General features: G+C 28.6%; 3 protein-coding genes and 1 pseudogene across 3 annotated transcripts; 1 reads left to right on the top strand and 3 right to left on the bottom strand.

The window, feature by feature from the left end:
• The first annotated feature begins 1,553 nt into the window (after nucleotides 1-1,553).
• Nucleotides 1,554-4,850, top strand: LOC145753446 (uncharacterized; annotated as a pseudogene).
• Nucleotides 4,851-8,776: 3,926 nt separating this feature from the next.
• On the bottom strand, nucleotides 8,777-10,424 carry LOC145752217 (tRNA-uridine aminocarboxypropyltransferase 2-like). Its single transcript, XM_082568451.1, has 3 exons — nucleotides 10,290-10,424; nucleotides 9,585-10,083; nucleotides 8,777-9,023 (listed from the first exon to the last, which is right to left on the bottom strand). The coding sequence occupies exons 1-3, from the start codon at nucleotides 10,370-10,372 to the stop codon at nucleotides 8,925-8,927; spliced, it is 681 nt and encodes a 226-aa protein (XP_082424577.1). The 5' UTR covers nucleotides 10,373-10,424; the 3' UTR covers nucleotides 8,777-8,924.
• Nucleotides 10,425-10,429: 5 nt separating this feature from the next.
• LOC145752215 (uncharacterized) lies at nucleotides 10,430-11,607 on the bottom strand. Its single transcript, XM_082568450.1, has one exon. The coding sequence runs from the start codon at nucleotides 11,592-11,594 to the stop codon at nucleotides 10,665-10,667; it is 930 nt and encodes a 309-aa protein (XP_082424576.1). The 5' UTR covers nucleotides 11,595-11,607; the 3' UTR covers nucleotides 10,430-10,664.
• Nucleotides 11,608-15,913: 4,306 nt separating this feature from the next.
• On the bottom strand, nucleotides 15,914-17,253 carry LOC145753697 (uncharacterized). The gene is made up of 4 exons (XM_082570122.1): nucleotides 17,002-17,253; nucleotides 16,681-16,822; nucleotides 16,458-16,567; nucleotides 15,914-16,273 (listed from the first exon to the last, which is right to left on the bottom strand). Exons 1-4 carry the CDS (start codon nucleotides 17,251-17,253, stop codon nucleotides 15,959-15,961), a joined length of 819 nt encoding a protein of 272 aa, XP_082426248.1. The 3' UTR covers nucleotides 15,914-15,958.
• Nucleotides 17,254-24,336: the final 7,083 nt, after the last annotated feature.

The following is a 24,336-nucleotide window of genomic DNA, read 5'->3' on the forward strand; positions in this document are numbered from 1 at the left end:
CAAATTTATTCAATAACTTGTTGTTTTTAAGTTTAAAATTTCAATAAAACTATATTATAATACTATTATACATTACCTCTATCAATCTTAATTTTAGTATAGCAATAAGAATATTTTCTATATTAATTTATTTTACTTTATTATATTAAATAAGTTATCAAATGGGTATTTTTAATTTAAATTTTTAAATACAAAAAAAACACTTTTTATTCAATGCTAATAAAACGAAGTAAGTAAAAAAAACTATTTAAACTAAAAGCGACTTCGCAATTAAAACAGTTTATTAAAATTAAAAAAAAAAAATTTTTTAATTTTTGTATTGTTAAACAATTTAACTATATTAAGGTAACTGGTTTTTAAAATCATTGATAATTTCTACTGTTATATTATAATAATAAAAACATTTGGTGTTGTAAATTAAAAAAACATTTTAAAATCAAAAAAAATATAACGTAAATATATTTTACAGGCCAGTAAATATGATTAACCTAATTATACATTACGTCATACCAAAAATTAAGATTGCTTATAAAGCCCAGACCACAGACAGGGCAAAATTTAATTCCGACCATTTTTTCTTAAACCCCGTATTATAAAAAGCGATTTGTCGAACCGAACCTCCATTTTAAAAATTATAAAAGTCACATGTCAAATTAATAGTAAAAAAAAACAATTTAAAATTAATTGAACATAAAATATTAAACTATTTTCGCAAATAAAGTTCTCCTTAAAAACTATATCAAAAAGTCCATTTATTTCGTCGTAACCTTTAATTAATAAGGTCAACCCAACTGAAACATTTACCTCTACTTAAAATGAAGTCATCATAAATGAATAACTGCAAAATGTCCAGAATATGGAAGTAGGTTCAAGCAAAGTTTAATTGTTAATAAATACTGTCCTTGTTTACACTGCGATAATCTGACGTCAACTTGTTATTGCGCAATTTGTTTAAATACTACGAGCCAGTCACGTTTTTTCAATGTGTATAAAAATATCGACAACATAGTTGATAAAGTAGACAAAATTTTATAGTTGATAACATTAAGCATGAGCATGGATGTATTTACTAAAATGCCTTAAAAAAAGTAAAAAAAAATATTTAAATCAATAGCTTAACATTTGTAAACTTGAAGAAATTAATTTTATTTTATTTTTTAGATGATTTAAAAAATGATTTTGTTACAAATTTTATTAAAATTTAACTGCTAAACTTGTGATGGTGTTCGCCCATTTAAAACAACCAATTAGTAAGCAAGAGCTTATTTTTTTACTCGCCATTTTACTGCTTCGTTCAACTTTTATCTTATCGCTGCTGCTTTTGATATATAACAATCTAATAATTTTTTTTTTTTAAATAAACAATTAAATTTTTTTATAGTTTAAATAATTTGTTAAAAAATTGTTTAATTAAGTTAAAAACATAAATTGTTTATAGTAATCACTTTTTGTCGGTTGAATTATACATGCAAAAATAATAATATGTTTAACAAAATTAAATTAAAAAAAACTAGAATCTAATATTAGCAAAATCGTTAAAAAAAATAATTAAAATGAAAGTGATTGTGGCCGGTTTACCAAAAACTGGAACAAAATCAATGGCAGCTGCCTTAACCAAGTTGGGCTACAAGGTGTTTGATCACTTAGATCAGTATGCATGGTTAGAAAAAGAATGGCTGGACATTATGTTGAAAGGAGGTACCACCGAAAATTTTCGTCAAATGTTTCAAAACGTAGATGCAGTGACCGATGTACCTGCGTCGTATTATTGGGATGAAATTCATAAAGCATTTCCCGATTCTAAGGTAAAATATTTAATTTATTAAAATGGCGGTCGGTCGATGCAATGCGGTTCGAATAATTTTTGTAAAAAGAAAAAAAAAACATTTTTAAACGTTTCAGTTCAAATTATTTTTTTTATTTTTCGCCATTTTAAATTGCCACAATTAAAAAACGTTTGTGTTTATTTAATAAAAAAAAGTAATAAAAAAATTTAAAATAGAAAGATATTTGAATAAAGTTTTGCAATAAATTTTTAAATAGCAAAATTTAAGGCTACATGGATACCAATATTTTAAAAACAGAAAAAATAATTAAAATTTAAAGCATTTTAATTTATTTTGATCTTTTTTTTTTATTGATGTACAAAAAAAAACAGACCAAAAATGGAGAGAGGATGTTATGCACATTACAAAATTAAAAAATACATTAACAGTACGGCAGAAAATTGAGTTTTAGAAAACTAGATTGAGCAGATATTATTTACATTTTTTTTAAATCAACAAATTTTTGTTTTTGTACATTAACACATTCCCTTGAGAAAAATTTATCAAGACAGTACTTAAATACATCACTATTATTTTTAAGATAATTCTTACCCAGAGAAAAACAGAAGAAGAATGGTTTCAAAGCTTTAGGGTTCAGATGGATAATTCGAAAGGTCGCTGGATGGTCAAACTCATGATCGCTTTATCACCAACAAGAAACAGACTTACTAATTTTGGACTGGCATGGTGTAAGTGTTTTCACATGTTTTTGTTTTAACTTTATCAAAATTCAATTTATAATAAATTTATATAAATTAAAACATAATTTTTTCAGTGATTGCAAAAGCACAAGCCTAAATTAAAATATTCTAAAAACTAAAAATTAAAACCCAAAGTTTAGTTCAGCTTATAGATTTTAATTTTTAAAGTTAATAATTTGCGAAGTAAAATCAACAAAATGTCCAAAATTTGTTACAAATGGTCTATGTTTGATCATTTTATTAGTTAGCGATTAATCTTTACTAACCGACATGATTGTAAAAGATGCTTTGCATCTTCTAGGGAAGTTCTAAAAACGCTTTAGCTAATACTAATGTATAGTAAACTAAAATTTATTAACATTTGGAGTTCAAAAATTAAACTAAATTAAAAAAAACATTGTTACAAAATTTTACATTTGTAATAAAGCACTTACAGCGTTAATGAAATATCCCGAATAACGCAAAGCATCTTTTCCCGTTCAAAAATCGGTTGATATTATATTAATGACATTAGGTTTTTGCGTTTTCAGACGCCAACGAATCAAACGATCAAAAAAAAAATATATTTTGTAAAATAAAAAAATGAATTCGTACAATTTTTTAATAATTATAAAAAAATTTTTTTATTAATTTTACTTTATAATTTACTACAAAACGATTATTATTTTTTTAGTATTTTTAAAACATGAATAAAATTGTTTAAAATAGACTTATTCAATGTTTTGTTAAGTTTTGTTCATTTACTTAGATAAAGCTAAAAAAAATATTTTGAAAATGTTTTAATTACCCAATTAACATGTGTAGTTTTCAGCTTTTTTATAAAAATTAGTAAAAAGCAATTTATTTTAATTCACATTTTAATTAAAAGTTATTCAATATTTTGTTAAATAAAAACTGTTTAATAAAAGTTCTGCAACAAATAAAATTATAAATTTTGTGTTGGAGAAACTAAACATTGGCCTATTGTAACATTACCACTTACAAATATTTTATAAATTCATAAAAAAAATTTAACTTAAAAATCATAAATCACTTTTAACAAAACAGCGACACAAATTGAACCAAAAACAAAAATCATTGTTCTAGTATTCAAACAAGTAAAAATACTAATCTAATAGTTAAATTTAAAACAAATTTTATTTTTTTTACAACCAACCATCACATTTCTAACTAGAACATCTTTTTTTACAGGGCAGCAAATATTTGGAATTCTTCTAAGAACAAATGTTTTCAAGAAAAGTAACCTTAACGAGCTCACCTTAAAAATGAAATATCGGCGGCACAATGCCCACGTAATGTCGGTAAGAACTCACTGTTTAAATCAATACTCTTTTTCACTTACTCTTAACTGATTTTAATTGATTTAGCGCATCTTAGCTCTCATAAAAAATTCTTAGGGCCAATAACAAATCCATGCTATAAATAACTTTTCACATTTTCACTCATAAAACGGATTAATCAAGCTATGTTAGAGCCATAATCAACCATTCAACACAAAAAATTTTAGTAATTTCTAAAAAAGTTTGATACATTTTGAATTCTGCCATATTGTTTTGCTGTACAACTGCTAACGTTAAGTCATAATAGTGCTTAAAGACGCTGTCAACAATGTATAACGCTATCTTCTTTTACTAGTCTTAACATGTTTTTACCCAAGTGCTGGCTAAAAAATATTCTTGTTAAAATTACCTTAAGCTAGGTCTATGTTGTTCAATCGAACGTTTTTGCATGTTGATTTAGCTCAAATATTCTCCAGTTGCCTTCTATCTTTTCTATTTTCTATTCTCTTTTCTGAAAGAAATAATCATTAAAACCTTTAAGATGGACTTAAACCTGGCAAAATGTGCATTTATACTAAAATAATACAATACAGAATATTGCATCACACTTGCATTTTTAAATAGCAAACAATTTTAAAAAAGGTACGTCAAAAATTCGAAAAAAATGTATGTACCTAAAGTTCTCCGACCGGCAACGTTCAACATGAGTAAAGTTGTTAAAATAAAAATAAAAAAATTTACCGTTCAAATTACTTTTAATTTAGTGCGCTCCTAAAGACAAACTGCTGATTTTCAATGTCAAGGAAGGCTGGGCACCTTTGTGTAAGTTTCTGGGAGTTACCGACGTTCCGCTTACGCCGTTTCCCCATAAAAACATATGCGGTAACATCACAGATGAATACATGAAGGACAGCGCCATTTTTCGGCAAATGAAACATGAAGTTCGAGTCATTGGGGGACTACTGTTTGCGTTATTGGCCCTTGGTAGTTACTTTTTGCTTTACTATGCTAACTTGATATATGCTGAGCTAATTTTTTTGTAAGCAAACATGTTTTTTTTATAATTTAATTATTTCTTAATATTAAATAATTTTTTACTTTCATTTTGGTTTTTATTAAAAAAAAGAATTATAATTTTTTAAATGGTGCAATATATAAATTGTTTATTTTGCAATTTTATTTCGCTTGTTTTATAAGTAATTTTGCAGTAACACACAAAAAAAGGTTTACTTTGATCTTTGTAATTTTTATTATTTTAAATATACAATTTTCTATATAGCTAAGCAGTTTTAATGATATTTCTGATTTGTTATGCAATTATTCGTAACTTACTTATGCTTGAAATATAAAGTATAAAAATTACAAAAAAACGACTGCGTTAACTTCCTATGCGTTTATAACAAAAATTGTTCTTCTAATATTTAAGTATTTAAACAAATTAATAAGGATCAAAACAATAATAAATCTTTTGGTGGTTCCAAGTTTTGGCATGGTTAGTACATAACTTTTAAATTTTTCCAATTATTTTTTGCTTAATATTTGAGACGCAAAAAATTAAAATTTAATAGCAAAACATTTTTTGTTGTATGAATAGTCTATTTTTCCTCTTATAATATTTAAACATGTAAAAAATTCACGCGCAAGCCCTCTGATTAGAAACTAGTAAATGTAATGATTTTTTTGTTTTACGCAATTACTAACGCTATAATTTTTATATTGACCGACTTTCACATTTTCGAAATAATTAGTAACCGATTATTGTTTGCTTTCAAACCACAAATAGAAAGGTATACAATGTAACCGTGTAAATTATTATGCATTGTAAGCAAAAATATAAAAATATAAAAATGCAAAATCTGTTCTAATTAAATCTGATCAAGTCATCTTGTCTTAAACAACGTAAAAATTAACCATAAGCCTTTAGATAAATATTGTCTCATTTGGTTAAGTGTAGTAAAACCACGTCCAAATAAAAAAAAACTATCGGCAAAAAACTAGCCAATGCACACATAAAACAAATATAAAAGGCACCAAAATACAAATTAGGTTACAGCGGTTAAAATTGAAGACTACGGTAGAGTAAAGTTCACGTGAAAAAACTATGTTAAAGGTAAGCAATTGATTTGTCTTATTATTAACTAAAAGTGATATTTTTTAGCATCACATTTTTTTAAATCCGATTCTATTAAAATTTTCACTTTTAAACTATATAAAACAATAAATAAATCAAAAAGTTATTAAGGAGTCATTAAAAATGTATTATTATAATTTATAAAAATGAATAATTTGATTTACATTTTTTATTTTTTTTTAACCATCAACGACAACGAAAACTTGAAAAAAAATCATAAGTTAAAATACCTCTATGAAAAAATAACAAAATCCAGTTCGCCAGCTGTATTTTATAACTTTAAATAACTTTTTTGTTTAGCGAAAACTCAAACAGTTTACGCAAAAATCTTTTAAAAAATGTCGATACATTTCAAATTCTACGCCCTTTTTGGCAAAAATGCTTACTATAGGTCAAAATAGTTTTTTTCCAAGATTTGCCATACAATATATTAAGTTACCTCTCCTACTATGCTTTAAAAGTTTTCCTAAACTGAGTAATCGCTTAAAAATGCAAGCAAAACTAACCATGAGCTAATGTCTAAGTTGTTTAATCGAAAGTTTTTGCATGTTGATATAGCTCAAATATGTGCCGGTTGCCTTCTATCTTTTATGTTTTCAATTCTCTTTTTTTATAAATAACCTTTAATAACCTTTGTTATGGACTTTAATGCGACTAAATATAAAATCAAACGGCCGACACTAAACTTAACAAAGAACGAAAACATTACAAAACCAAAATCATCAATCTTATCTTATAACGCAAATAACTTGTGTTTACAAAACAGTTAAAATTTGTAAAAAACAAGATTAACTGTAAATATATTAAGATACATAGAATTAATAACTGGAGGTGCAGTGGTTAGAACACAATTATAGCTTAGTAATGAAAGTCCCGAGTTTAACCACTGTTTTCATCGTGTCGCCCTTGAGTGCGAAGCTAAAAGTATGTTAGCCCTGCCCAGATTTTACTAAATAATAAGTAAATTGATACTGGAATAGGATGGCGTATTTTATCTTATTTTTAGAATGTAAAATGTGCCTGCTCAATCAAGGATAAATAAATTCTAAAAAAAAATTTAAATATAATAATATATTTTAGGCAAACACAAATTCGTTGCAGATTGTTCAAATAGCGATTTATTACCGATGTGGAATCAACTTTCAATCACGCAAAACTATATTTAAAACTAATTAAAAATTTAAAAATTCCCAAAATATAAAAAAATGCTATTTAAAAAATAAAAAATTCAACAATTATTTATAAAAAAAAAATCGCTACTCCATTAACATTTTTGCATTTATAGGCGTTTGGTGTTATAGAAATGATTATTTTTTCATTAAAATATACATATTATTTTTAGTTTTTTTTTTTAATATGACAGGGATTTTTCAAAACTATTTATAGCAGTAGTTTATTTCATATTATAGCAGCTAATTTTAAGTTTTATTTTTGCAGCTAAAATTTTTGTAAACAAATTCCTGTACTTATATTTCGTTAAAATATGGCTTTAAATCGTTTTGCTTAAACTATAAGTTATAACTGCCGATGGAACGTCTTTAAACACCAGCTTTACATAACTACAAAAAACTAACATTTTATATAAACATAAGTAAACTCTTTATTTGTAAAAAAATTGTTAGTTTGTTTTACCTAAGGGTTTTAAAAAAAAATTTACATTTTATTTAATTTGTCTAGAAGAATTGTCAAAGTTAAATGTAATGCGTAACTAATAACCTTTAAAGAAATTTTGTTTTATTTTATTATGCAACTATGTACTGGGTTTTAATTCTCATTGTTTTTATGTCGTACGTTGTGCACAAGGTGCTATAAACAGTACTGTAGCTTGTCGGGCGAAGAATTACAAACAAAACAAGTTAGCCCCATTCGGTCAACCCCTTTTTAAATTGCAAACGACTTTAAATTTAACACTGACAATTATTATCGTTTTTTTTAAACCTTTCGTTATTCTGTGTACTTTTATTTTATTTTTTTGTATATATCTTTAACCTCGATGTGGGAAAGTCGAATGCGCGACTTAAACATAGATCAGTTACTCCGACCCAGTCTCGGGTTGCCTGTGGCAGTTTGGAATATTATAGATCATAATTGCCCAATAATTATGCTGCTGATTAAGTGCAGGAGTTTAGCAGGAGTTTATACCGTTTATAGCGCCTTACTCAAGGGCGCTACAGCACAAGATCAATGGGGATTGAACCCAAAACCTCATGTGTGGTGTAGCAAGTGTTCTTACCACTACACCACGCTGCCGGTTGTATTCACGATAACTAACAGTTCTAAATGTCTAACTGATTATTGTCGCTTTGTTAATCAAAAATACGTAGTTGAATTTACCCGATATTCACCATATAACTGCCAAATCACTTACTATTTTTTGTTAGTAAGTTTTTTTTTGTTTTACTAAACTATTAATATGAAGAATTAGTTTTTAACTTCTCTAACTCTTTTTTATAATTAAACCGTCGTTAACTAATTGTCATTAAATTTAAATGACTACTTGAATACTGCGATTAATTTTATCGACATAACTATATATATATTTTTTTTTATACCTTTATTTATCCCCGATGTGGGAAGGTCGACTTAACGACCTAAACATAGGGTAACACCCGTTACCACGACCCAGTCCCGAGTTCCCCTTAACAATTTTGGAAATTATTTATTTTAATTGCCTGCTGATTTGGTGTTGGCTCAGCAGTAATTTATACCGAATATGGCCCCTTACCTAAGAGCACTTCAGTATAAGAGCAGTGGGGATTAAACCCATGACCTCATGTAGTAAAGCCAAGTGCACTTTATCACGCTACCGGTTACATCTATTTAATGTAATAATTTGAGTACAAAAAAGTAATAAATTCTTTAATTATTAGCATGGTCCATTACAATAAAACAAAGAATTCAGATATTTATTAAAAATTAAAATAATTTTATAAAAGAACAAAAAATTACTAATGCAAGATTGGTTTAAGAAAGTTACGATAAAAATTTATTTCGATAAAGATGTCTTTGCTTCTTTACTATGATGTATGGTAGCCCCGTGATCAAGTTGGAATTGACACAAAGCTCGTAATGGCTTGATAAGAACCTGTTTACAAAAAATAGAGATAGGGTCAACAAATGAATATAGTAAAAAAGGAAAATATAAACTAAACAGTTATAAAAATTGGTAATTTTTTAATTGACCTAAATACGAGGTAACATTCGTTAACCCTATTAAGTCTCAAGTTTATTTTGGCAGTTTGAAATATTATTTTAACCTGCCTATTGATTTGGTGTGACAGTAGTTCAGACCATTTATAGCGCCTAACATAAATGTGGTCAGAAAATTTCCGACACTACATGAGGTCGTGGGTTTGATCCCCAGTGAACTCATGCTGTAGCGCCATTGAACTCCTGCTGAGCCAGCAGCTCAATTATTGGGAAATTATAATCTATAATATTCCAAATTGCCACAGGCAACTCGAGACTGGGTCGAGGTATCTGTTGTTACTCTATGTTTAAGTCGCACATTCAACCTTCCCACATCGAGGATAAAGATACATAAAAAAAGTGTTTCAATCAATACTTATAACTATTCTTTTGTTAATATATTTAATACTTAATATTATTTAAAACCTATTTTTTTAACATAAAAATTATGAAATACCTCTTTTATATCAGAACACTTTTCAGTTTTTTCCAACACAATTGCAGCACATTCCAATGTGGATAAACATTTATTTGTTGGTTGAGTTCGTATCACATATTCACTAATGCCCTGAGGGTTTATGCAAATTTTTTTCAGTTTGTGCAGAAAATTATTCTGAGCATAAATTGATGAGGCTTGTTTCCAAGTGCCATCAAGTATTAAAATATTATAATTTTCAAAATCCTCTAAATGGGATATTTCTTTAGCATCGTTCGTAGGATAAAGTAAAAACGTGTTTTGACTATCTAAAATTGTTTTTAACAGTGGAAATTTACCAAAAAAACGCCGGCCTTTATAAACAGTACATGCATTGGGTGACAGGCATGCACGTAGTATGTTAACCGTGTTTAAACATCTGTTATCTTCATTGGGATGCTGTAGGATGTGCAGGGTTGAGCGTTTTAGATCAATAGAAGTTTCTGGCAAATAATTGCAAAAGCACACAGTTTTAGGCCTCCTGCAAACAAAAAGGAGATTTGTAAATAAAATTAATTGGAGTTCTTGCAAGAATACAAAAAAACAATTGGTTACGGCATAGAAGCAACAAGGATCAAACCTAACCCCTTATGTTATAAAGCTAAGTGTTTTAGCCATTACAAAATGTTTTTAGCTAAACATAACTATTCAAAAACTGTTAAAATATTATTTTAAATAAACAAATACCTGCAATTATCACACATTTTTCTTTTGTCATTGTTTAATTCAACTTCACTAAAAATTTGCAGAAATTCTTCTTCATTTTGCATAATTAGAACAGAAATAAAAAATAAATTAGATAATCTTTTTTTAAAATATAATACAAACTGGTAAAGTATAAAATAAAAACATTGTTTACATTTCAAAAAATATAAAAGTTGGACTAGAATCTGTTTAAATTGACTCAAGTAAGTATAAATTATGCAGGCTACTAAAAACCCACTATAGGATTTTTCCAAAAATTTTAAAGCACAAAAATATAAGCGCAGTTTTTCTGAATAATTTAATTATTGTAAATGTGTTTAAAGGTTTAAGTGGTAAAACATTTACGAAATTATTTAATTAAAAACCATATCTCATTCTGGCATTATCTCGTTTTTCTTTTCCAGCAACCCAAGCATTTTTTAACTCAACTTCGCGAGCTTTAGCTTGATGTATTAAGTAAGACATTTGATGCTTGCGTTTTTGTTGAGAAGAGGGCATGTCACTGTTTCTCTTTTTGCTGTGTGATTGCCGATTAAGTTCTTTCTCTTGAGAGATTGTTTTTAATATAAGTTCTTTGTTTCCAGCCAACCTCTCATCTTGATTGACATCAATGAATTCGATTTTTTCGTTTCTGTGTTTTTTACCTTGAATTCTATGCATTGCTTCTGGGTCAATCCAGTTATCAGTTTTTTCAAATGTCGATGTTGTAGATTCAGAATTTTGTGAAATACTTTGTTCGCTAACAGTCTCACTAGTACTATTAGGTAAACAACTACCAGATGGTATTTCTGTTGTGGTTACAGTTGGTGCACTAGAAGGCGTATTAACAGTTGGAAGCGGTTGTAATCTTCTAATGTCTTTTACAACCTCAGCTTCTTTTTTGAGTTCATCTTTATCTACATAAGAAAAAAAGCTGACATTATCCTCCTCATCACTAGAATGCGCGATAGTTTGTTTTGTTGTTTTTTTCGTGATTTTCGGTTGAGTTTTTTGTTTTGCATCAGTTTTTGCCTTCTGAAACACATATGGGATAAGAGGCCGATTGGTTGTTTTGCTACCACCTAGTGAATTTCTCGGCGGTGGTAATTTCGCAAACAAGCCAGACCGACTTTTTACCGCTGGTTTTAAAATTTTATTTGGTGGTTCATCTTCGTCAGAACTAACTGAAGTAGTTGTAGGAGCCATTATTTTTACTGGTTGTTTAGAGTTTGGTTTTTTATGTGATTTTATTGGTACATTTTCCTCCTCACTATCCGAGCTATCATAACAAGCTAAACCAAGTGACATTTTTGTCGTATTTATTTTAAATCTAAATATTTTGTAACATTATTTTATTAATATTATAAGTGTATCGACCTTAAACAGTATTAACATTAACTATACATATATCATAATTTAGGGGACGCGAAATTTGAGGGAATGGAAAATAAAGGAACGGAAATTGAAGGAACGGAAAATGAAGGAACCGGAAAATAAAGGAACGGAAAATACAGGAACCGGAAAATAAAGGAACAGAAAATGAAGGAACCAGAAAATGAACGAGCAGAAAATGAAGGAACCGGAAAATGAAGGAACGGAAATTGAAGAAAAGTGAAAAAAGGAGAGGCGGAATCTTAAAAAAATAAAACGCGGAAATTCTGTTGACTTTTTATTTGTATTTAAGTCAATATTATTTTAGAAATTAACGGGCATTTTATAGAAGAGAGTTAGGGTATGCTGGGGTAATAAAAATTAACTCATTATCGCTTATCAGTTTTTGAATAAATGACAGTAACCCTAAATAAACAGTCAACGGTATTTCCGCGTTTTAGTATTTAAGATTCTGCCCTCTCCTTTTTTGCTTTCCTTCATTTTCCGGTTCCTTCATTTTCTGTTTCCTTCATTTTCTATTCCTTCATTTTCCGGTTCCTTTATTTTCCGGTTCTTTCATTTTCCGGTTCTTTCATTTTCCGTTCCTTCATTTTCCGGTTCCTTCATTTTCCGTTCCTTCCATTTCCATTCCCTCATTTTCAGTCAACCCATAATTTAAATGAGACATTAAGTATAAAACATTGAATAAACTTGCACCAATTTAAAAGTATATGACAAAAAACAGTTGATCTGTAAATGGTAAAGGCAAGGTTTATATACATTAGACCAACCCCCTAGTATGAGAGTAACAGTAAAAAGGTTAATTGAAGACGTACAAGCAGACAAGCAGAGTAATCCTTTTACTTTTTTTATTACATGGAAATGTTCGATTTTACAATCTAAACATAGAGTAACATAAGATGGTAACCAGACACTTCGGCCCCCGGACACTTCGGCCAAAATTTTTTTTTCAAAACAGCGGGGATTTTGCACTTTAATTACCGCAATAAATTTTATTTTCGCGTAGTTATATACAGTTTTTTAGACAGTATTTGAAACAAAATAAGCAGTAAATTAATATTTTATTTTAATAATAATGTGCAAGAACATGTTATCTTTCTTATGCTGTGTCAATTTTTTAATTTTACAAACTAAAACCTATAAAAAACTAATTTTGAAAGCGCGCGCTTTTAGGTGACGGAGGACAACGCATAATGATATCTCGTATTTTGCCAAATAGTCCCGCCTTTCCAAACAATATTTGAAAAAAATAGAGCGTTAATTTTTTGTTTTTTACACTGAGGATTATGCATAAATATGTTATCTTTCTTTTCCCGTGTCAATTTTTTAATTTTACAAACTAAAACCTATAAAAAACTTATTTTGAAAGCGCGCGCTTTTAGGTGACACAAGACGATGATGCATTATAATATCACGTGTTTTGCGAAATAGAGCCGTCTTTCTAAACGATATTTGAAGAAAATAGATCATTAATTAATCATTTTTTACACTGAGGAATGTGCATAAATATGTTATTAGTTATTGCCCGTGTTAATGTATATAAATTTATATACTAAAACACAAAGAATAAAACGTTTAAAGAGTTGCCAAAAGATTTGTCCTGCAAAAAAACGGCGGGGAGTCGGCGATGAAATTCCCGTTTATAAAGTCAGCGTAAGACCATATTTTACCGATATTCAAAATAAAATTTTGCATAAAGTACAGTATATGTAAAAGTTTTTATTGGTTGTTACGTTAATGACATATGTTAGTCATAAAATTTTGCAGGCCAAAAGCACCCTTCTTTCTTTCGTTTTAAAAAAGGTTTTTGAAACAAAAATCTTTAAAAAAATAAATATTCCAAAAACCAACACATGTCATTAACGTAACAACCAATAAAAACTTTTATATTAACTGTACTTTATGCAAAATTTTATTTTGAATATCGGTAAAATATGGTCTTACGCTGACTTTATACACGGGAATTTCATCGCCGACTCCCCGCCGTTTTTTTGCAGGACAAATCTTTTGGCAACTCTTTAAACGTTTTATTCTTTGTGTTTTAGTATATCAATTTATATACATTAACACGGGCAATAACTAATAACATATTTATGCACATTCCTCAGTGTAAAAAATGATTAATTAATGATCTATTTTCTTCAAATATCGTTTGGAAAGACGGCTCTATTTCGCAAAATACGTGATATTATATTGCATCGTCTTGTGTCATCTAAAAGCGCGCGCTTTTAAAATTAGTTTTTTATAGGTTTTAGTTTGTAAAATTAAAAAATTGACACGGGAAAAGAAAGATAACATATTTATGCATAATCCTCAGTGTAAAAAACAAAAAATTAACGCTCTATTTTCTTCAAATATTGTTTGGAAAGGCGGGACTATTTGGCAAAATACGAGATATCATTATGCATTGTCCTCCGTCACCTAAAAACGCGCGCTTTCAAAATTAGTTTTTTATAGGTTTTAGTTTGTAAAATTAAAAAATTGACACGGCAAAAGAAAGATAACATGTTCTTGCACATTATGATTAAAATAAAATATTAATTTACTGCTTATTTTGTTTCAAATACTGTCTAAAAAACTGTATATAACTACGCGAAAATAAAATTTATCGCGGTAATTAAAATGCAAAATCCCCGCTGTTTTGAAAAAAAAATTTTGGGCGAAGTGTCCGGGGGCCGAAGTGTCTGGCATTCACTTAAGATACTCCGACCCAGTCTCGAGTTGCCTAATCTGCCTATGGCAGTTGGGAATATTATATATTATAATTGCCCGATAATTACGCTGCTGACTAATTGCTGGCTCAGCAGGAGTTTATACCGTTTAAAGCGCCTTTTAAAGCGTCTGAATTCTTACTCTGTCTGTCTGTCTGTTAGTGTGTCTGTGCCAGTTAGTGTTTGTCAACTATCTCTTTGTTTATACAACACTAACACATTGGTCTTATTTAGTTATAAGCTAACATAAATTTAATTTACCTGAAGTATATTTTGTATAATATAATTTTTATAAACATTTTTAACTAACACGTTTCGTTTGTGGGTTAAATGAGTGGCGCTAAAAAAAAGAAAAAAGCAATCTGAAAAGTTAAATAAGCGGAAAAACGGCATCAAAAAAACAGAAATAAAAACAAAGCATCAAAAATAACTTTTATGTAAAAACTTCTTTTTAACTTTTTTTTAAATTTTTAAATAAAATTTTAAAGAAATGTTTATACAAAGAATTTTGCTTGGGCGAATAATTATAAAAAATAGTAATTCCAAATATTTTTTAATCGTACAATCCAAAAAAAACTGGGTAAAATAGCCCCTTTAAAAAGAACAAAGTTAAACCAAACCTAATATAAAATAAGTTAACAAGGTTTTTAATACTTTAAAATTAAAATAAAATTAAACAAAACATTAAAAAATTGTTAAACGCATTAGTAAACTTTTGTACTAAACTGAAATACGTGTTATTACTGACGTCACAAATTGGTGGTTTTAACAACTTACCTATCATGTCGCTCCAATTTATTTTTCATATATTGTGGAGAACAACGTACCCAACCACGACATATCTTCAAAAAGGTAAACAAAATATAAAAAAGTGGTCAAATACAGGTGTAAACTTTGTATTTTCTTAATATACGCTATATAAGTGACGTCACAAATTGGGGTTTTGACAACTTACCTATCATGTCGCTCCAATTTATTTTTCATATTTTGTGGAAAACAACGTACCCAACCACGACACCTTCAAAAAAGTGAACAAAATATTCGAAAGTGGTCAAATACAGGTATAAACTTTGTATTTTGGTAATATACGCTATATAAGTGACGTCACAAAATGGGGGTTTTGACAACTTACCTAATATGGCGCTCCAATTTCGGCATGCTATTGGGTGATAAATTTATCGGAAGCAGTTTACTTAACGAGTATAGCTCATATAACATCTCGCTTATGCTTTAGTAGGATTATGTAATTATTTTGCCTTGCTATGGTTTTGTTACAACACTTTTGTTCACATAATTGATTTTTTTACAGTTTATTTTATGTTATCGCGAATTACTGCATTAAAAAAAAGGAAACCATAAAAGTGAAAAACTGTAATCAAAACTTAGAAATAAAATAAACAAGATTACCTATAGTTATATTTTATTTTTGCTTTTAGCAACAGTCTGTAATTTTATACTTAATAGCTCTAATACACAACACTATACAAATATACTGTTTTGTACTATGTTTTGATAAACGAAAAAAAAGCAAAAATAAATTTTACTAATAGACTGCAGGAAAATCTTTTTTTATACATTGCCTTTAAATAACCCCGAAAGTGATTGAAATAATCCGCAGCCAGATTTAAACCAAGTGGAAGAGGACGATTTAAATACCTTATAACCTCCATAAGCCAACAATACAAACAAAAGGCTCCCGCTTATTATAACTTCTCTTTGCATGCGAACAAATATTGGATTTTCTTTAACTACATGATTTATATACACGCCTCTAACATTTTTGTGAGGAAATTGTGTAGACGGTACTTCGACTTCAAGAAACCTGCATAAAGGTTCCCACCCTTCTTTAACGTTGTAGACCAACAACTTGTCTTTGGGTGCATTCTGTAAAAGAAAACTCTGTTTTAAAACGATTAGTTTTACAACTTTTTAACAGTATGAGTCGAGTGTACAGTCATTCTAATTGTCGTAATATGGTCGCAACTTTAAACTACAACGCATCGTAATATGGCAATAAGCCGTGTTTGGGGCTAGGTTACATAAACGTGTTTCGCTGTTTAATCCTAACCTGTAAAACATGAGCGTTGTGGCGTCGAAATTTCATTTTCATATCCATTTCATTAGGTTGAAATTTGCCCAAAATTCCCGGATTCATCATGACACCAAACATTGTCGTCCCTGCGACAATTTAAAATTAGTAATAGAGCCCAGCTTATCAACCAGCAAAAAATAATTTGAAATTTAATTGTTACTTCAATTTCTTATTATATACTTTTGAAATTTTAGCTTACACCATGCATATCCATATCTATTAAACCACCAGAAAGTTGGTGATAAATTCATTAGTATTATCCACCAGTTGTTTCTGTAAACATGAATTTGGTTGCTGAAGCTTTTAAACCAATCATCTTCATCTCGTAAAGTCAAAATAACCTAGCAAAAAGTTACAAGTCAAATATCTGCCAATAAAGTTAAACCAAAAATATTTTAAAAGTTGCTTTTTAAACCACAACATAACTTTTAGTTTTTTACTATTAACCCACTGAATGTAGTGTAAAAGTAATTTTATTTATTGAATAAAATTTCCAAAGTTATTTAGTAGTTGGCCTAACCTTGGCATCTGGAAATGCTTTATGTATTTCGTCCCAATACATTGAAGCTGGTACATCTGTAACCGCGTCAACGTTTTCATACATTTTTCGGAAATTTTCAGTCTTTCCGTCCTTTTCCAATATTTCTAACCATTCTTTGCCATAAAAATTTACATGTTCCATAAAATCATGAACATTGTAGCCGAGTTGCTCTAATGCAGCTACCATAGACTTTGTACCAGTTTTTGGAAATCCAGCGCATATTACCTTCATTTTTATCAAAATATTTCACTTTTAAAGTTACTTAACAAACATAACATCTACTTAAAAATATGAGATATGTCTTTTATTTATTAGTTGTTCAAATAAATTATGTTAAGCTGTAGTTCACATAGCCCAAAGCTAGCATTCTGTGGTATGTGGTACAGGCGTTTTATCAGATTGCTCTAACTAAATTAATAGCCCGTGACGAAAGTGAATCAAAAGTAAACAAGGACTTTGTTCATTTGATTTGACGCTAAATTTAACTGCAAATACTTACGGTTTTTATATTATTAATACTCATATCTATATATAGTTAGGTGGTGGTTCGTAAATCTATGTTGTTGTTATTCCGTCTTTTACTGAGCAGGTTTACGACTTTTAGCCGAAAAACTGCTATTTTGATTAACTAACACAAAAAACGGTTAATTTGGCGCGAGCTTACCGTATATAACCGCTAGTTGTATTAACGTATTGGTCCCACAAAAGTATGAAGTTTGACAAAAATGTTGTGAAATTTTTTAATCATCTATTAGCGCATAAAATGCAATCAAAATGGGGGGCGACTTTTTTTTACTCTGTTTTTACAGTCTATTTCGACCAAAAAAGTGAAATTCAATATTATATGTTCTTAAAATTGAGAACAAAGTATAATATACAAAATTTGAGAGTTTTTTGGACATTTTTTTAAAATCGATAATTCAACCGGTGCGTTCTTCAAGATTTGTTTTAATATCGGATGAGAAACTAAAAAGTGAAAAAGTGAATAAACTAGCAACATTATAAAAAGGAAAACTACATGTATCTTATACCAGAAAGAACGTTGCAAGATAGATGTGTATAAAAATATTATAATATTTAACCTAAATTTCTTAGACAACAATAATTTACTGATATTATACGTTTTATCTCAAAATTAACAATTTAAAAAAGAATTAAATATGAACACAGCCAGTTGGTGTTATTTATGTTTCTTTCTTTTAATTGGTCATTATGTTCCAGGTAAAAATTTAGTTATTATTTTTTTATGTTGTATGTTATATATTTTACAACTTAAGATATGAAAAGCCTGATACAGCATATCATACTAATCTTAAGAAAAGTATTGTTTATATTTTATTAAAAACTTGGTTATGTAAGATCACGTTTACTTTACGATTCTTCAAAAAGTTGAGAGGCGTAAAAGTAATAAGATGTGAAACTGTAAAAGTTACAAGGACTGTCGAACTTGTAAAAATGTTAATAATTTTAGATATTTAGATATTATCGAGTAAGAGTGTTGTGGTTTTTTAGGTAATAAATTAAAATACATTTAAATATTTCTTATAAAAAAACGTAAAAGTAAAAAAATGTTTTACTAGAAGCGTAGAAATAGTTACTTAATTTAAGAGCTGTAAAGTGTACGCGATTTAAATTACCTATACCACGTTAAATTGACCACTACACAGATAGTGTTTATAAATATAAACGTTATGTATTAACACTTAAATTTTAACATATGTAATTTTAAAATTAACCATTAGCGTAAACAAATTTTTTATTTAATTAATTATAAGAAATTTAATAAAAAACTATTTTAAAGCCTTGATTTGGCATTTTTTTAACTGGCTTGTTCTTTGTATTGATCATGTTATTTTGCTTAATTTAAATTATTCGCTTTACTGGATTTACATTTTAAATTGAGTGTCTTTATAATTCATGCGGATAATTTTTGAAAAGATCAATTTTTATAATAACTTTTTGTAATGCATTTTTACAGGATCGATGACGAACAGAATATTGTTGCAGTCACGTGAACAGACATTTAGCGAGGTAATTCTTAAAACTCATTTATTATGTTTACTTTGCTGTCGCAACGTCACAAGGTTATATTAACGCACGCATATTATACAAATATTACCTAAAAGCATTATCAATTTTTTTTTAAAAGTCATCAAAAGTCGAAATATGTGTCGTCAAAATGTCCAAAACGCATTTCGCTGACAAGTTATTCCGCAAGGAATGGTTCCAATTAGCGACGTGTTAATGTTTCTTTATGGTAATGTCGCCCTGACGCACAAAAGACATATTAGAACATAATAAATTACTTAGTCGGGTTAAAATTTGACAAAAATAACATTTTTATAATGGGAAGTAATCTATATTGATTATTATTATAAAACATTTTGACGTTGTTTTGTTTTGCTACTTATATTCTGAACTGATAATTAGCAAACAACAATTTTTTAATAAGTGTTTTTGCAAGTTTTTATTCTTCTTGTATTTTTTTGTAGTCTTATCCAACACATATCGATGTTTTGCGGGCAATAAAGAGAAACTATCTTAATTTTATTCTACTTCCAACTTTAAATAAAGAAAAATCAGGTATAATTTTGTTATTAAAAAAACATCAATAAGTTAAAACCTTATTATTTAAAATATATTTAACTTGATTTTATTTAAACTAATAAACAGTATTTCAATTGTAAAATTGAATACATACTTTATTTTAACAGAAAAATTAGATTTGCAAGAACAGCGTTTGGAATTTAATCCTGTGTTTCAGAAAAACATTCAAACAATAAAACAAGAAAATTCAGTAAAAGAGTTGAAAACATTAGAAACAATTGATAGCACCCTTTTTTCCAAAACCAACTCTATATTGTCATTCTTAAACGACAATCTGCCTTTTCTAACTAGCCCGCCCTCTAAGCCAAGAAGTCGAAAAGATAGGAAAAAAGTGTTTTTGCCGTTACTTTTCAAACGATCGCAAACTTTTCTACCCTCGTTGTTTAAGAGGTCAAGATGGGCTCCATCAATCTATCAAAGTCAAAATTACGGATATGAAAGCATTAACAAACTAAATAAGTTTTCCGAATTTTTAAATCCTTTTCAATACTTAAAAATTGATGCACCCAACCGCAGCAAAGTAAGCGTTAAAACGATAGTTAAACGAGATGTGGGAGAATTTAAATCTGATTCTGTAATGACAAAAAAAAAAAATTCTAAAGGCGCTTCGGAGACTCCACCAACAAATGTCGCCTTCAGCGCAAAACCAGACATGAAAAACGCCAGGGACATCCATGCATTTTCACCCGATTTTGTGAGTAAGTCTCCTCAAATTAACCGCCATAAAGACGTAATGAATGAATATACTTCTGAATTCAAGCGGGGTGGTGATCTAACCAATTCGGTTAAGCGAAGTCATGGTATTCATTTCTTATTTAAGCGTAACGAAGATATGCATTCCTTGTTTAAGCGAAGCAGGGAAATGCCATTTCTGTTTAAACGTAACGGAGGCTTATCGTATTTATTTAAAAGGAATGAAGATATACCAAGTTTGTTCAAGCGACCAAGTGGTAGGCAATATACATTCAAGCGAAACGAAAATATGCCATTTCTATTCAAGCGGGACGGAAGTATATTATCTTTATTTAAACGGAATCGGGGTTTATCTTTTTTGTTTAAACGGAATGTTGGTATACCGTCTTTATTTAAGAAAAATGGTCATGCATTTAAAATTATATAAGACAAGAAATTGTATTCATAAAAAAATACGTTTTTACAAGTATTAAAAATAATAGCTATAAAACATAACTTTAAATAAATTCTATTACTTTACTTGTACGAAAAATAAGTAAAAAAAATAAATTTTAATTAAAAATCTGCAATTTTATAATTATATTAATAGTAGTTTTTTATACACAAAACTGTTATTTCTATACATTTTTAGTTTATTACTTATTCTTTTGTGGTAAAACGTGTTTTATATTATTGTAAAAATAAATAACGTAACATAATGATAAACTGAATAAAACCTGATATGTACATATTTTAACAAATGACTATATTAAATTTAAAAAAAAATTTCATAAGCTGGAGATTTTTTTAATTTAATCACTAAATTGTGAAAAAAATACAACAAATCGTTGTAAAAACTGTTTTTTTTTTCTGAAAATAAATTAAAAAAAATTTTCCCTTTTATGATTAATAACAAAGAAAATCTTTTGGTTATACTTTGTGAAATTAATTTTATATGTAGTGTAAAATAAAAAATGTTTACTTAAATTAAATTTTAAACAAATATCTGCATAAACCCTATATTAAAATACATTATCTTAATTTTATTTAAAAAAATTTACTAGTGTGGCTATATAGAAGTGGCAAAAAAAATAATTGAAAGATTGAAGGACCTCGGCATCGATGCCGGTTCCTCGCGCATGCTAAGCGCGCGCTCCACCATGTGAGCTAGAGCCCTACAATAACACAAAATCATTTATGAACAACATATAAAAACTACTTTAATGTTGATATTTGTTAAAGGGGTGGTTCGGTCGTAGAGTTTCTTTTTTAATTATGTTGGAATTTTCCCAACTTGCACGAGGGTACCATTATTTTAAAAATTGGTCAAGTAGTTTTTGAGATATCGGGATTTAAAAGTAATAGGGAAAGTCCCAACGCTCGCGAGTCACGTGACGCACGACGTCATCGTCGTAAGATCATATGCTGGCAGACATGGGAAAATTACCCTATTTTGTCCTCTCTGAGCCGTTTGTTGTTCTTTTTTTTAATTTTTTTTGCAGAAAACAAACTTAACATAAAAAGCAATATTTACCCATATTATATAAGACATTTTTTACTTTTTAAGTATTTTTAATTGGGTAGGCCGTATTTAAAAAAATTTAACAAATTATGGCTATGCTGTTAATTTTGAAAGTTTACCAGCCAAAAACGCTTACAAACTCTTGCAAGAAAAAGACGGGTCAACTAAGTCTTATTAAAGCAAAATAAAAGCACTTCATTGTTGTTAACTAATATATTGTCAAATTGGCGTATATAGCCTATATATTTTATTTTGGTTACACTATAACAATTATTTAGGTTATGTTTTTACAAGTGTAAAGCACAAACTAAAATTAAGAAAGGCAGCAAACACTAATATTTGTTGTCAGGGGTACAAGTACTTACGTATATTGTACGTTATATTAAAAATTGTTTGGAATTATTAATAAAAAAATACATAAAAGATGTTAACCAGAATATTTAGTTTATAGTTTATTGATGTATAAAATACTTTAGGTCCCATGTAACGTTTAGTGATTAGAACTATTTTTATATGATACCCAACAAAATTGTCGGATATATGAAGTTTTAAGCAAAACTTACTGTTCTAACAGGTAAACTTTGCTTCAGTAACACTCAGTCAACCTGTCTGTTTCTTGTAAGTGTTTGTCAGCCAAAATTGGCCGTTTCTGGCTTGTAAATTTCCAAAATTAACAACATAACCTTAATTTGTTAGAACTTTTCAAATACAGCCTACCTAATTAAAAAAACTTTAAAAGTAAAAAATGTCTTATATAATATGGCTAAATATTGCTTTTTATGTTAAGTTTGTTTTCTGCAAAAAAAAATTTAAAAAAAGTACAACAAACGGGTCATAGGGGACAAAATAAGGTCATTTTCCTATGTCAGCCAGCATATGATCTCACGACGATGACGTCGTGCGTCACGTGACTCGCGAGCATTGGGACTTTCCCTATGACTTTTAAATTCCGATATCTCAAAAACTACTTGACCAATTTTTAAAATATTGACATCCTCGTGTAAGTTGGAAAAATTCCAACATAATTAAAAAAGAAACTCTGCGACCGAACCATCTCTTTAAGTACACTTGATGTGATTATAACGCCATTCTATATTAATTGTTTGGTTAATTAGATTTTTAACAAAAACGATTGTAGGAACCACAAAGATATACTGTTACCAAATGCGCATGCTGTTACTTGCACTAAGCGATTTACAATAATATTTTTGAAAGAATAAACTAGTTACTTGCAAAACAAAAATATAATCTTTATTTGTTATTCTCAATGATAACTAATAAACTACCTAATTAAAACACAAAGGTAAGATTTTTTGCAACTTATCATACTAAGGCCTAAAAAACTACTTAAATAATTTAAAACATATTGGTAACTTAGCGTTAGTTAAAAAGTATCAGTCTAATTAGATATACATAAAATTGCGGTACACGATTTCTTTGAGTACCACTTGATTTACTATACGAAAATACATTGTTGGATTGCATAGATCGACTGATAATAATTGTTTGTATATATCTTTATCTTTGATGTGGGAAGGTCGAATGCGCGACCTAAACATAGAGTAACATCAGTTACTCCGACTCAGTCTCCAGTTGCCTGTAGCAGTTTTGGATATTATATAGACTATAATTAGCCGAAAATTTTGCTGCTGATTAAGTGCTGGCTCAGCAGGAGTTCATACTTTTTATAGCGCCTTACTCAAGGGCGCTACAGCATGAAAGCAGTAGGGATTTAACCCATGACATTGAGTGTGGTGTAGCAAGTGTTTTTACCACTACACCACGCTGCCGGTGGAACTGAAATGAGGAATCGAATAAATCGGATGTGTCAATGGGATAATCTGAACAGGTGAGTGTTGAGGTAAGAGTTTAAATTATGCAACATTTTTGTTTAATTTAATATCCGTTATATATAATACATGTGATCTATAACATCCATTTAATATATATACGATTGATTTAATATAACTCTATCCATTTGATTCGTTGATTCGGTAAATATGTATTTTCGTAAAGTGAATAAGTGGGATTCGATTCTTTTAAACCACTTTGCACTTGCCAAGCATTATAAAAGAGAACTAGCAAACTGTAAAGTAAATAATGCGTAACAAGTTAAACAAAAACACATAATCGATCTTTGTGCCCTTTTCAAAAACATTAAGTAAATATTAAAATCTTACACCAATATTGCAAAATTAAATTCTTGACATATTAACTTTTTTATAAGCGCGAGAAAAAAATATTTTATTCATATCAAAAAAAGGGTTTGTTTATTAAGTTTTGATAAAAAGGAATTGTTAATCGAGTTGTTGCAATGAGTAAAAACGATTATGTGTGATGTAGTTAATAAACTTGAATAAATAAACATTTTAGAAAATAAAGGCTTAGGCACAGGACACAATTGTTTAACATATATTTTACAAATATTTTAGAAAGAATTTTTAGTAAAAACTTTTTTGCCTTTTTAGCGATTGTTTTTTCAAATGTGGTTTAACCTAAACTAAAGTTAAGTT

Source organism: Corella eumyota, chromosome 5 (assembly GCF_963082875.1).
Source record: "Corella eumyota chromosome 5, kaCorEumy4.1, whole genome shotgun sequence".
In the NCBI taxonomy this organism is placed as follows: Eukaryota; Metazoa; Chordata; class Ascidiacea; order Phlebobranchia; family Corellidae; genus Corella; species Corella eumyota.

Bases quoted from the DNA above. Each gene is read 5' to 3' on its own strand.
- LOC145752215 (XM_082568450.1), bottom strand. From the start codon at position 11,594: ATGTCACTTGGTTTAGCTTGTTATGATAGCTCGGATAGTGAGGAGGAA.
- LOC145753697 (XM_082570122.1), bottom strand. From the start codon at position 17,253: ATGAAGGTAATATGCGCTGGATTTCCAAAAACTGGTACAAAGTCTATG. The intron at 16,823-17,001 runs GTTAGGCCAACT...ACTTTTTGCTAG, and splicing joins AAGCATTTCCAGATGCCAAG to GTTATTTTGACTTTACGAGA. The intron at 16,274-16,457 runs GTTAGGATTAAA...TTTCTTTTACAG, and splicing joins ACAACGCTCATGTTTTACAG to AATGCACCCAAAGACAAGTT.
- LOC145752217 (XM_082568451.1), bottom strand. From the start codon at position 10,372: ATGCAAAATGAAGAAGAATTTCTGCAAATTTTTAGTGAAGTTGAATTA. The intron at 10,084-10,289 runs GTATTTGTTTAT...TTTTGTTTGCAG, and splicing joins AAAATGTGTGATAATTGCAG to GAGGCCTAAAACTGTGTGCT. The intron at 9,024-9,584 runs GTATTTCATAAT...TTTTGTAAACAG, and splicing joins AGTGTTCTGATATAAAAGAG to GTTCTTATCAAGCCATTACG.